This window comes from Cricetulus griseus (assembly GCF_003668045.3).
Source record: "Cricetulus griseus strain 17A/GY chromosome 1 unlocalized genomic scaffold, alternate assembly CriGri-PICRH-1.0 chr1_0, whole genome shotgun sequence".
NCBI lineage: Eukaryota > Metazoa > Chordata > Mammalia > Rodentia > Cricetidae > Cricetulus > Cricetulus griseus.
This window is the reverse complement of record NW_023276806.1, coordinates 136,730,326-136,744,036: the sequence shown is the minus strand read 5'-3', so window position 1 is coordinate 136,744,036 and position 13,711 is coordinate 136,730,326. Positions and strand designations below refer to the sequence as shown.

At 39.5% G+C, this 13,711-nt stretch overlaps 1 protein-coding gene across 5 annotated transcripts in view; it reads left to right on the top strand.

Annotated features, from left to right (window-relative positions):
* The window catches only part of Grip1 (glutamate receptor interacting protein 1), a 347,662-nt gene that overhangs the window by 297,681 nt on the left and 36,270 nt on the right, over positions 1-13,711 (top strand). For all 5 annotated transcript variants that reach the window (XM_035451192.1, XM_035451190.1, XM_035451191.1 and 2 more), the window contains 2 exons: positions 6,591-6,660; positions 8,939-9,084. In XM_035451192.1, coding sequence (XP_035307083.1) covers positions 6,591-6,660; positions 8,939-9,084 — 216 coding nt within the window. The remainder of the gene's footprint in view (positions 1-6,590; positions 6,661-8,938; positions 9,085-13,711) is intronic.

Genomic DNA, 13,711 nt, shown 5'->3' with positions numbered 1-13,711 from the left:
AGAGAGAGAGAGAGAGAGAGAGAGAGAGAGAGAGAGAGAGGAGCAAGAGGAAACAGTATACAAATGGAAGCAAGATTTCCATGAATTATAGGGCTAAGTCTTTAATAAGATAACATCTACATATATTGTATGCTATCAAGCAAGTCATAGTACTCAATATTTCTCATGCCAATATATAAATTATTAGATGAATAATTAGATGAGGAGAAATATACATATGGTTTGTCTACATTTTTATGTCCTATGCTGTTCTCTAATTTAATAAATATAAAAAACAGTAATCTAACTCAAAAGATACTTTTATATGTTCTCAGGATTCTCTACAAATCCACTGTGTATCTGTATGTATTTCATGAGACTCAAGCAATGCCTCTTAGTAAACTCCTGAATCACTCATGGTACCCAGTCTGGATAACCAAACCAAAATGAAACATGAAACGTATAAAATATAAATGTGCTTACTTCTCTTCCTCTCTAGGTATCTAGTTTTATCACTGCTTTGACCTTTATAGAACAGGATAGTGGACCTTTATAGAGCAGGATAGAAATCGGAGATTGCTTTGTAATCCTACTATCCACCGACTGAGTTTATCAATAAATGCCCCCAAGCAAATCAAGGAAATGGTCATTGTGTAAGGACCAAGGAGACACAAAGGCAGGGACTATGACCACAAGGTTGTCCCTTCAAGAAAGAATGATGAGACTCCATAAAAATGCCTCAACACACTACTGGACAGAGTTTATGTGAATGATTATGGCAAAAATAAATAAAAGGAGTCCTCAGTTGGGTAGTATGAAATAGGGCTGTCCAATTCAACTTTAATAATAAAATTTAACACTAAAACTGCACTTCTGTTTATAATGGTAAATCACACACATCTGCTGTGATACTAAAATGAGTACGACTGCACTGCACAGCCTCTGCAAGAATAAGATGCCAGCTGTCTGACACTGTCCAGCCACCCTGAGTAGCATTCTGAGAGAGAAGCTGAAAGACAAAGTAATGCTTAGTGTATGTAAAACACTATCCTGCAGTATAATTTAAAACTGGAGGATATCCACTCATGGGCAGGATATGTCAAAACTGTTAATAATGTCAACATGTAAACACCCATAAACCTCTACAAGAATGTCTTGAATCTCAGTCCACCATGTAAAAATGTTATTTATGAATCTGTGAGTGTTGCACTGTTTCTGATGGAGAAGGGATGTACAAGTCACAAACACACACACACACACACACACAATTGCACTTACACAAGTGGTCATCACTATACTGAGTGTGTTTCCTCCTGGAAAACACTCATAATTAACAGCTTGAGAAAGCATAATATACTGTAAAAGAAAAGCAAATGCAAAAAGGCCAGCCAGGATTTGTATGCATTGCAATGAGAGAGGAGACTCCCAAAGGCCTCTCTCGGTTCCCAGTATACACGAGGTCTTCATTCAATGCCTGTATCTGTTGCATGGATGGATAAGACATCTTTATCAGCAATGTTCTACTAAGCACTATGCCCTCCAGGAAAGGAGCCTTTGAATAAGACGGTGAATACAAAGCACTGAGCAGACTATTGCATGGAATAAAGATATGGAAAATGATCAAGAGTAAGGACTGATAGGCCAAACTGCCTCTGTGTGTGTGTGTGTGTGTGTGTGTGTGTGTGTGTGTGTGTGTCTATAACCAAAACACACTGTGACCTTCAGGGCACATGTTAGCAAGATGGTGATCATTCATGACTTTACACAAAGCCTTGTGAAACATTTTAAGCAAATCTCTAGATAACAAAAGTCTAATGTTCACACCAAACTACATAGTATGAAATTCTCAAAGAATAAATCTTTAAAATATATTTTTAAATCTAGTGTTCACTATAATTATATTAAATAGGCAGGAAATCCAGGCACCTTCTCATCAAACACACATGGGCACTGAGAGAAGATGAGGGCCTGCTGTTGTTTATTGATTTTTTTTTTTTACCATCTTTGTACAAATTCCCCTTTCTGCCTTTTTTTACCTCGTGAAAATCTCTGTGTTTGGAAGTGGACCTCCATCATGAGAGACATACATGTCCTTACTGTGTCCAGTTACCCTCCATCTCAGTGTTTCTCAACTTGTGGATCATGACCCCTTTAAGACTATAAGCAATATTAGATATTTACATTGCATTCATAAGAGTAGCAAAATTACAGTTAGGAAGTAGCAATGAAAATAATTTTGTGGCTGGGGGGGTCAGCACGACATGAGGAACTGTATTAAAGTGTCTCACCATTAGGAAGGTTGACAACCACTGGTCCATTGTGAGAGGCATACATTTCCTCATGTGTTCTAGTACACTCTAGACCTGACTGAGTGAAAACTGACCTCCTCTGAATTTGGATGTGGTGAACAGTTTTAAGACAATTTTCTTATGTTTAATGAAACAGTCATGGCACATTAGAAACAGGCATTACTTTCACTGATGTTACAGTAATGTGGAATGATTTATTGTACTAGATGAAATGGGGCAAACTAACAGACAAGACTGTGTTTTGGAGTACAGCCACACCCCAGTGCCCTCTCACCCCAGCCTTCCCAGAATCATGGCTCCTGCCTTCCGACAAAGTCACCAGCCTGTCAAGTCACAGAACTTTGCTTGTCAATGTCCTGTGTGTGCCCTTGTCACTAAAGCCTTTTTGACATTGATATTTTCTTTTGAGCTTTTGCAACAGGGATTTGTCCCTACTGTGCTAGACATGGCACTGTGCGATTATTTGTGTTTTCCTGCTTAATCCTCACAGCAGCCCTGCAATGGCCCCATTCTACAGAGAGGAACGGTATAGTTCAGCTGCATAACCGCCCAAAGACCCAAAATTAATAAAAGGCAAAACAAGGATCCCAACCTATTCTGTCAGCCTGAATGCTGACTTTCCTGTCCCCATACGATCCAGCCCTGTCACCATATGACTGATGAACCTTCCCAGAGCCTAGTTTGGAAGAGCAAAAGGCAGTGTTGTATGCATGTGGTTAATTACTTTGCCTTCTTTCTGACATGTGACTGGATTCATTGCAGAAGCAAAGGCTTAGTTTTATTTTTTTATATAAAAATCACAAAGGGGTCTGTATGACAGGCACAACAAATTTTCCTCTTTTCTATAAAAATAAGTTTCTCCCGCCAAGGGTGATCAATGATTGTAGCACTTCTGAGATTAAACAATGGTGGGTGAGCACATACTGTCTTGGCATGAGAAAAATGTGAGGGTTTTCAATGATGAAATCCTATCTGAAGATCAAGAAAAGGAAAATAGACAACAACCACAGACTCTGACAAGGAACCACAATGCATTTTATATTTCCAAAAGGCTCAAGAATTGGTAGCATCCAGAACTTGGGATGTGTAAGAATGAATAATGGTATAGCTCAGACAGTAAGATTATTTGAAAGATAAAAATCAATACATTAGTCCTTTGGATAGCTTCTCCCACTTGATGTAACCAAGTTTCTCTTCCACTCAGTGTAAGCAAGTGTCTCTCCCACTTGGTGTAGCTAAGTGTCTCTGCCACTGGGTGTAACCAAGTGTCTCTCCCAGGAATTTTCAGAAGCTGTGGGATTTATATCTTCAAAAGCATGAGCTAGAGAACTCCTTAGAACAAAGGAATGCAATTAAATTTTGTGGAAGAGGAAAGAAATAGGATGCTATGTGACTTGTTTCTGGACACTGTTGACACAGCACACTAAAGTCAGTAGCAAATCCTGATGATACCAAGATTATTTACAAGAAACTCTGTTGGAAGAATGAAGAGGGAAGAAAGATACATGAATGTGGTGATGATCTAGGAAGTAAGGTACCAAACCCATATGGTTCATAATACAGAGAATAACTAAAATTGAAAAATGAAATAGTAACATTGTATGTCATTTCACAAGTGGAATCAACCAAAGAAGTTGAAAGTGTGTGTTCCTCAAACTAATGTGGAGATATGTCCCCAATAAACTGATTATGAACTATTATATACAACACAGCAATACAGTACAGCCAGAACCCAGTGCAGAGATGCCTAGATCATAGTTCTAGAAATATGTGTTAAGTAAGTGCCTGGTTCTGTGGAAAATTCCAATCAAATCCAAAGGTGTGTGTTATTTCTTGAATGATCAGAAGTCTGAGCAAGATCAGTTGGATAAAGGCAATGACAAATGAAAAACTGAAGGATCCATTTATATACTGGAGTGGGGAAATGAGTTCAGTGTGGCTGGATAGTAATAATAATAAACGCTTATTGCAATTAGAGTGTTCTGTGTGCATTGGTATAATCACCCTGCCTTTGATGGCTCATATCATCCTCCCAACAGAGGTAAAGATGGTGAATATCCATCATGTATTGCACATATAAGGGCCTGAGTCATCTAAGGACTTTGTCCTGAAGCAATCAGCCTAGAAGTGCCATAGCTATGACTTTAGCCCCAACCATTATGACCATCAAGTGTCATTTCTAAGCCACTACACTATATTGTTCTTCTGTTTTTCTATTACCAAAGCTACAAATCTATATAAAATCTGTTAACATTTAATAATAGTGACCTGCTTGGTAGGTTTTAGAGCACTATGAGTCTAGCCACATATAGTTGACTTGGTATTTCCTAAGCAGAGAAGAATTTAGCATTGTGGTAGGGTGTTAGCAATAGCTACTATTCGCTCAAGGATTCATTGCCACAGCTGTGTGCCTAGTAGTGACAGAGACAGAGCACATATAGATCTGCATACACTTCCGTGTTCAATATCTTTACTCCAGTTCATATCCACCAAGAACTTTTGATATTTCAGATATGGATGTAGTTAAAGAAGAAAGAGGAGAATCTAGAAAGATGGGAATGGCCACCATGTGTGTGCAGGTGTGGAGAGCATATGAAGTTTCTGGCTTCTAGGAAAAAATATGTAGGATTGTCTTCTACATCATGATACCATTTTCCTCTCTTCCAAAAAAGGCTGAGTTTGCTGTATCTTCTTGTTTTTACTGTGACTGGTTTCCCATTTCAGTGGAATGTGGGCCTTTTTAATTCAAAGGGAAACACTTGCATGTTATATGATGGTTACTATAGGTTGGTAAGATTCTGTGAAAATTCATAGCTGGATACTCAAAAAATGAGTGTGTGTAATAAAGGTGTGTGTGTGTGTGTGTGTGTGTGTGTGTGTGCGCGCGCGCGCGCTGAGCGTGCATGCACACGCATCCAATACCCAGAACTATTTCTGGTTTAGAGTATGACATGAGTAAATTGGTAGCAGTTTGTGTCTATGGGTAAGTTATATCAAATCATTGAGTGAGGGTTTGAATAATGAGTTAATTGTAGAGAATACACTGCTCTGCAAACTTTGCTGGGAGCTAAGGGTAGTGATTAAGTGAAATCTCATTAACATTTACTCAGGACTAATTGCAATAGTGGGTAAGGTATTGGGGGTGTTGGTTTTTCTTTAAATATGATGTTGAACTGCTAAACCATCTGTGTTCTTATGCATAAACATTTTCTGGGATTCAGGTGGGATTATGGGATATGATACGGTTCTGTGGTTATTATGGGATGATCAGCCTATTTATAATAAAATCTTACTTCAGGGGCCCCTTAATGTTCTCTAAAAGGAAACAATCACAGGTTTCAGGTTCTCTCAAAGGCCACTTGTTTTTTCTCACAAATGTTGATATCCTAAATAAAATCTAAACTTTACAAACAAAGATGGATTCTTTGTGCTTTTCTGGGCTATAAATCATATCTAGAGTTAACTCCAAGTAAGCTTCTTTCCAAATGTTTTATTTTTTAATTCTTATCAAATGGAAGTCCTACTACAAATAAGTCTACAGTCTCCAAATATTTGACCACTGTGACAATAATTTTATATGCAGCATAATAAGGGCTATATTTGTATGCTTAGAATACACACACACACACTCTCTCTCTCTCTCACACACACACACACACACACACTCACACACACACATATACATATCTTTAGTTAACTAATAAAATATTTACTATCATAACAAAATAAGCAGTCACATCCCAAAACACTGTAGAGCTTTCTAGGTAAGAATTTGTGGGCAGAACATAAAGATTCGTATAGTCCACCCATCAAAAGATTTTCCTCTAAAAACCATGAATATTAAAGCAGTGGTTACTGCCCTGTCTCCCCCTGCCCCCCAGTGCACTTGTAACGTGGTAAACACCCATCAACAAAGGGGTTCCTCCTTGACAGAAATGCATGGAGGAAGGGGTAGGAGACAGGGTCACACTCAGTGTCACCAAAGCCAGCTATTCTAAATCGGTTTTATTATTCTCCTGTTGAGAAGCCAACCTTTCAGGTTCCTGACCTAAACCCAGTGATCCCCTCTTCTTCTGTTTTCTCCAATTGCAAATTGAAATGACAACCTTGCTTTTCAGCATATAAATACTTTTACATGAATGTTTTTGTAGATTTAATATGCATACTTCTGTTGGTTGCCTTTGATTTACATATCAGCTCTCACTGGTGTTGAAAGTTACAGTCAGGCAGGAGGAAACATACAATCTTGGATGAGTCCTGGCTATAAAGATGTGATATCTCGCCCTATCTTCATTATTACAGCACCATCCAGTAGAAAACCTGGGGACCCTCTTGTCATTTCAGATATCAAGAAGGGTAGCGTGGCACACAGGTAAGGAACGTGCCTTTTCTGATTTGCCTGTTTCCTCCTGTCAGTGTATTCTGTACTCTAGATCGGAAATTGATTTTTAGGATCCCTTGTGAGTTAGGCATGCGCATTTTCTTCATGCTCATCTTCCATCTTTCTTTTTCTAGTGAAACCCTTAAAGTAATTTCAGTTCTGAGAAGTACCTCACCTAGACTAATAGCTTATGGGACAGCTGTGCTAGGTGCTATCATGGGCAAGTAAGACTTTTGAACCTCCATTAATGTTTATGTTTCTGTTATAATTCCCTTGCTGTTGATGTCATAAAAACATGTGATCATGAGCAACTCAGGAGAGGAAAGGATTTGATTGGCTTAGACTCTCTTATGGAGATATGTTGGGGCAGGGTCTCAAGTGGGAACTTGAAAGTGTACCTATTAGTTCACATGCAGCATTCCTTCTGACCAAAGAACTCACAGTCAAGGAGGTACATCAGAAACTGGAGGAGTGCTGGTTGCTGGCTCACTCATGGGCTCCTGCTTACTTAGCTCATTTTTTATTCAGCCCCAAACCACCTGCCTAGGGAATGGTGTTACTCATAGTGGACTGGACCCTCCTAAACCACTTAGCAATCAAGAGAATCCATCACAGACATATCCGCAGGCCAGTGTGATCTGGGCTGTCTCTTGAGTGTGTCCCTCCCTTTTCAGATGACTCTAGGCTGTATCAAATTGACAATCAGAGCTAAATTAGGATGGTCTCCTTCTCTGCTCTCTACACATCTAAATAAGACAGTCTCATACTTTCTATTTCACAGATAAAAGCACATTTTAAGTAATCAAGCATGCCAATATGTCCTGACCTGCAGGTCGTCAACCTGGGGCAAGAGAGTCAGGCATAGGGAATGGGGACAAGAGATGCAGAAAAAAAACAACAACCACAAGACAGGATTCTGATCAAGTGGCAAACTTTACTTTTCTCAGGCTAGCTTATATAGTCAGGATATGGGGAGGGGCAGAATGGGTTGTTTGTGTACCAGGTGTTAGTATAGGCAGGATACTAGGATGCCATAAAGAGGATGTTTGGCAGGGTAATGAGTTCATGAGTAAGAGGTCGAGGAAGGGGTTACCTAGGTGACTCAGCCTGTGGCTGGAAGACTGGGTCAAGTTGTTTCTTTTCTTGAGCTGAGGTTCTAAGGAGCTGCTATGTAAAGGTTAACTCTGTAGCCTGCCAAGCATGGCCTAAGATCTCATGCCAAGCACTGAGATTTGGCTCCCAACACCAATGTTAATATTAACTTTCCTCTTATTATTTTTAAATGAAGACCTTTAAAAACCAACCTGTCATCATAATTGTGCCATTAAAGAAAATGGTGTAACCACCAAAAAGTATGGAGGACATTGTAAGAGTTCAGATAAATAGTATAGGCACAGCTGTGTTGAAAAGTGTCATGCATCAAACAAGGACAAAAAAAGTGTTTCTCATGTAACAGGTAGAAAGTGGTCAGGGGAATCCAGAGCTGGGAAGCCATCACACCTACTTGCTATCCCTGTTTCCTCCTATCCTAAGTGGGAAGGGATTGGGGGTTGCTGAGAGAACCTGTGTATCTATCATAGATGACCCAGCAGAAGAAAAGAGAGAATGATTATTGGGAAAATACTAGTAGAATCTAACACAGACATAAAACATAAAGGAGAGCTTTATAAGGAACACATATATTACCTTCTCATTCCTTTTGTCATGGCTTATGAACTTCTAAGACTTCAGACACACTAGCAAGTGGTCCAGACCAGTATTGGACTCTCTGAAGCCACTATCAGATGCATCTCTACGTTTGTCCCTTTCTCTAGCCACAGTGAGTTTGTAGGTACATGGCAAAACAGTCAAGATCCTAGATCCAGTTCTAACTCTGACCCACCTTGGCCTTCCTCATTCCCTTAGCTTTCTCCTAGGAGCTGATGACAATGTATCAAGAGTGTGCATCAAGGTTGAGAGGAACACAAGGATATATGGAGTCTGTTGTACCTGGTACCCCCTAAGGATTGCTAAACTTCCTGAGTAAATGCCTAGGTTAAGTTGAAGAAAGCATAAGGACAATGTTTTAACAATATGCAATTTGACACCATAACAGCCATCCCAAATAAGACTGTAGAAAATGGATGTTTGTCAATAAAATACACTTTTAAAACAGTTGAAAACTTTGACTGTAAAGGTCACTAGAACACTACATTATGCTCAACACCTCTTGAAATGGCCCATGTAAGTATTCATCCTAACTCATTCAGTAATGTGCACTTATTAACAGAACTGGAACTCTGGAACTTGGGGACAAATTGCTTGCAATAGACAACATCCGGCTGGATAACTGTTCCATGGAGGACGCAGTCCAGATCCTCCAGCAGTGTGAAGACCTGGTGAAGCTCAAAATCCGCAAAGATGAAGATAACTCAGGTATTGACAGCATCTTTACTTAAAACTGGCTTTTCTAAATGCCCATCTGTCAGAAAGATATTAAGTCTTGATGCTTTTCATGTAGCACCTGGCTACTGATATGACAGCAGTGTTTGACGTGGTTGTAGGAGTCTTTGAGTTGTGCACTGAGTGCTGAGTGAATTTTAAATTATGCTTTCAATTTGTATAACTAAGATGTTTTTATAAAATATAATTATAGTAAGATAATTTTAAGTATGAAAATATATTAGCGTCAAATACTACTCTGAGGTAGTAGAACTGGTCCTTTACAAGAGTTTGTGGATGTCTATAACATATAACCATGGTGAATGTTGCATTTTTAACTTTGTAAATATTTAACTAGTTTACAAACCCTTAACGTTCTGCTTTGCTATTTCAGCGATTTTAGTATCATAGATAGTAATGCCATGCTTCATGCAGAGAAAGTTTTAATACAGATTTCTATCTTCATTTGAAATATTTCCTTAGAAAGCCTCTCTAAAACTGGAAATGCTAAATGAAAATAAAAAGGAGACACTGGAATTCCTTGCACGTTATATCCCAGGGTTTGTTTTTAAGGGTCACATCCATTTTCGGGTTGTCAGTAATGTGTGAACAATGCTCCTCAGACCCCATTATGCCGCATGGTCTCCTGGAGAGCTTTGGAAACATGCATCCTGGACATTATCTCGAGGTAGAGTCTGGAATTCTTCTTACTTAACAAACTTCAAGGCAATGCTGGCAGTCATGCAAGGAGCGCGCCTTTAGCTCTACAGTAAAAGCCCTTTTACCCACTTACAATAATAACCTGGAACTAATTGAAAAGTGCACTTATTAAAATAACTCACTAATATGGAAATTCTAGAAATTGTTTGAAATCTGCATCATAAAGATTTAATTTAAAAGGTTGTCAATCTTGCCATTAAACTTAATGCCCGTCCTATGAATGTGGTTCTACGGATCGTAGTTTCAAGTCTTTGTTTCTCTAAACTATAGCTATGATATATAGTTAGCACTTCTGTGTTAGCTTTTCATTTCTAAGACAAAATGCCTAATGAAAAACAATATAAGGGAGGATACATTTGAAATCATGGTTTCACAGGTCTTGATCCATGGCCTGCTGCTCAAGCTTTTATGGCGGAGCCTCATGATGGCAAAGGGTTGCCAGGAAAGTAAGTTGCCCCACTTCAGGAGGGCCCACCAAGAAACAGGAGTGCAAGCAAGAAGGGGCCAGTAACAAGTTATACCCTTAAAAGTGATGTCCAGTGTTCTGCTTTCTACACTCAACATTATAAACTATCAAAGGGTTAGCCCGTTTCCATGATCAGTGCTATGATAACTCAATTGCCTCCCAATAATCCTACTAGCTGAGGTCCAAGCCTTCAACATACAGACCTGGAAATAGCAGGGCAGGGGTGCATTTCCTATTTCAACCAAACATTCCACTTCTGATTTCCGGAGGACTCATGTCCAACTCAAGATGCAAAATGTATTCCTTCTATCTCCAAGAAGTCCCAACGCCTCTAGCTAGTGTTGCATAAACATCCAAGTTTATTTTCTTCTGAGACTCAAGGCTGCAAAATCAGTATCACAGGACGACATCAAGGTCTGTGGCCAATTTTCGCAGTAACTAGGCCCATGTGACCCACATGGCGCACAGCTGCCGCAGTTTCTGTGTTTTTGTTAGCTGAGCTCGGAGAAACACCTTCCTTGGCAGCCTATGCCTGAAAGGGTCCCTGAAGTGATCTTGTCCAATCACAGGCTTTCAAAGGCTTTCTATCTTTATACCCTAGAGCCACTGATGGATGGGAACAGGCTAATTTCTGAGATGCTACCAAAGCATCTTTCTTGTCCCAATGCAAAGTACTTGGCTAGTTTTTATGGTGCTATTCTACTTGGCAAGTTCACTTTATTTGCAGCCTTAAAGAGCCTCCTCCTTTTTATAAACCTAGACTACACGTTGGTCAAACCCTTCTGTTCTCTACCTTTTCCTCCTGATTCTTGCTATGAATCCAGATGAAAACAACGAGTAATATCCATGACAGTCTATACACTGCTATCTCACATTTTCTTCCAGTAGATTAGTCTATGAGCTTTAAAACTGGCATCTCACAAAGTATCAGGACATGGGGGAAAGTATAGACAGACGTGTTCCTTCCAGAATGTGATATATGGTCTCTCAACCAAGAGTGTCCTGGCATCCATCTGAACCTCATGAGCAATCGTTAATGATGCTATCAGTGCCCTGGTCCTTAGTGTTCTTGGTAGACCCACCTAGCACGCTCTTCTTGCAGAATTTTAAGCATTTTCTCTAATTTTTTCTAAGCTCCTCCTGCAGATCATTTCCAAAGACTTAGACACTGCAAAGTGAGAGCCACAGCAACTACTTCACTTCTAAGCATTAATTTCTTGTGTTAGTTCATCCTTCTGCCACTGTGACAAAATGTCTGATAAGACCAACATGAAGGATGAAGGATTGATTTTTTTTCACTCCTGGTGTCAGCTCATGGTCAGTTGGCTGTGTTGTTTCTGGGCTATGGTGAGGTGATCACAGCCAAAGGCATGATGGAGCCACACTGCTCACCTGACTGCAGTGAGGAGACAGAAGAAAGATAAAAATAGAAAGACAAAGCTATTCCTTTCAAAGGCATTCTCCTAGTGACACAGTTTTCCCAACCAGACTCTACCTCCTAAAAACTGATTCAGTAACATCATTAACATGGACAATCCATGTTCGTGTTAAAAATATTTTTAAAGAGGAAACAAAACTAGAAGGTATTATAGTTTGGATATTAAACATCTCCCCTGGAAGTCTTAGACATTGAAGGCTCTGCACACCAAGCTTGTGTACTATTGGGAGATGATTGGATCATGAGGACATCATCATCATCAATGGATTAAGGTGCTGATGAATTCTGATAAACAATAAAATTGTTTTAAATTCTTTTGTTTTTTACATTACCAAAAATAAATCCATATTGCAATTTAATGCCACTCTTTAAATGACAATAGCATTCTTAAATGTAGAAGAAGAGATTTTGAAAGTTTTTACTTAAGAAAATGATTATACCTTATTTAAGTCAAGTCACAGCACATCCTGGTGGTGGCACAGACTAGTATCCAGATATGACTAGTAGCCTTTAACATGGATGCCTTCAGAGACACTCAAGATTGGGATCATAACAGTAACAAATAAAAAGATGCCAATATTCTAGAATCTTCTCATACCTAAATCATAATAGGTCTAGAGGTCACAGGCATGTCAAGCCATATGTTTAATGTTTCCATTCACAGTAAAAGAAAAGAAACAGTAATTACATCCATTAGTAGAGTTGGGAATGATGATAATAGCCAAATATATATTGTAGTCAGCATTTTAAAATGTGCACAAGCTGGTGCTCGTTTCTTTATCAAGCCCTGATTTTTCTATGCCTGGTTTGCATTCCTTTTTTGAATTTGATTCCACTGCACTCGATTTGGGGGAATTTGTTTCCTGAAACAACTACAGCCTCCAGCTTCACCTGGGTTCTGTCCTGAGGAAAAGGCAAAGCCCTGTGGAAAAACCTACATGGCCCAATTTGCCCAACTCAGCAGATCACAGCTACCTTCCTTGCAGAGTGAGAAAGCCAAGCCAGGGATGAGTGTGTGTGGTAGACACAGCTGGCAATATATCCAGTCTCATAGCCAGCTATGCAGACATGTTGGCAGGGCTTACTGAAACAGCAGCTCAGAACGTGGAGAGCTCCATTGTGTTCTCACCTGATTTCCTTTGACTTACCCCCCTTTACATCTTTCACCTATAATCCTTATGCCTAATGTTATAGTAATCATCCTGCTTATTAAATATATTTTAATTCTTCTAAATCCTAAATCTTTTCACTGGATAACATCAGGAGAAGGTTCTTGGCTGAGGCTCCAGGGAAGTGACTTGCTCAATGCCCAGGTCCACAAAGATGCACAGGACACTCTTGAAATAACATCTGTCATTTGGCCTTGATTGTGTCTGGTACAAAGCCATGAAATGAAGAGTTTTTGTAGATGTGGCTAAGTCCTAAGGAGTAGAGAGTTTGTGGGGAGTTGTGCCAGATAATACAAGTGTATCCATGAACCCGTGTTTTTCAAGGCTTCGCATCGTATTACTGCATTTTTGTCCATTAAATGGGCAGTGCGTGTGTTTTCTTTTGGTTTAAATCATCTTCCTCCTGCTATAGAACTTGTTTGTAGAATCTGTAAATTCAGCACTTTGTCTTCTTCACATGTTCTCATTTTGTGGGAAAAAAATATGGGCAGGCCTTTGCTTGTTCTACCTGAAACAAATTGTCTTTGTTTATTGTTTAATACAATCTTATGCAAATTTAGCCTTTACTTCTAGTTGAATCTATTCTATCCAGGCTTTCTTTGGGGTTTTGTTTTCGGTTTCTCAGTGTTAAGCCAAACAATTTGAAGTAGATTTCTCCCTAAACCTAGACTGGAGAGGAGATAACGCCCTGTGAACCTTGGCTGTGCCTTGGGCACTGGAAGGATCTAGATGTCTCATATTTGTTCTCTCAAAGTAATGGCACCCAAATTTGAGGACACCTGAAAAATCACCAGGGCTGTTCCCACAGCCACCTGGGCCCCTCCTCTG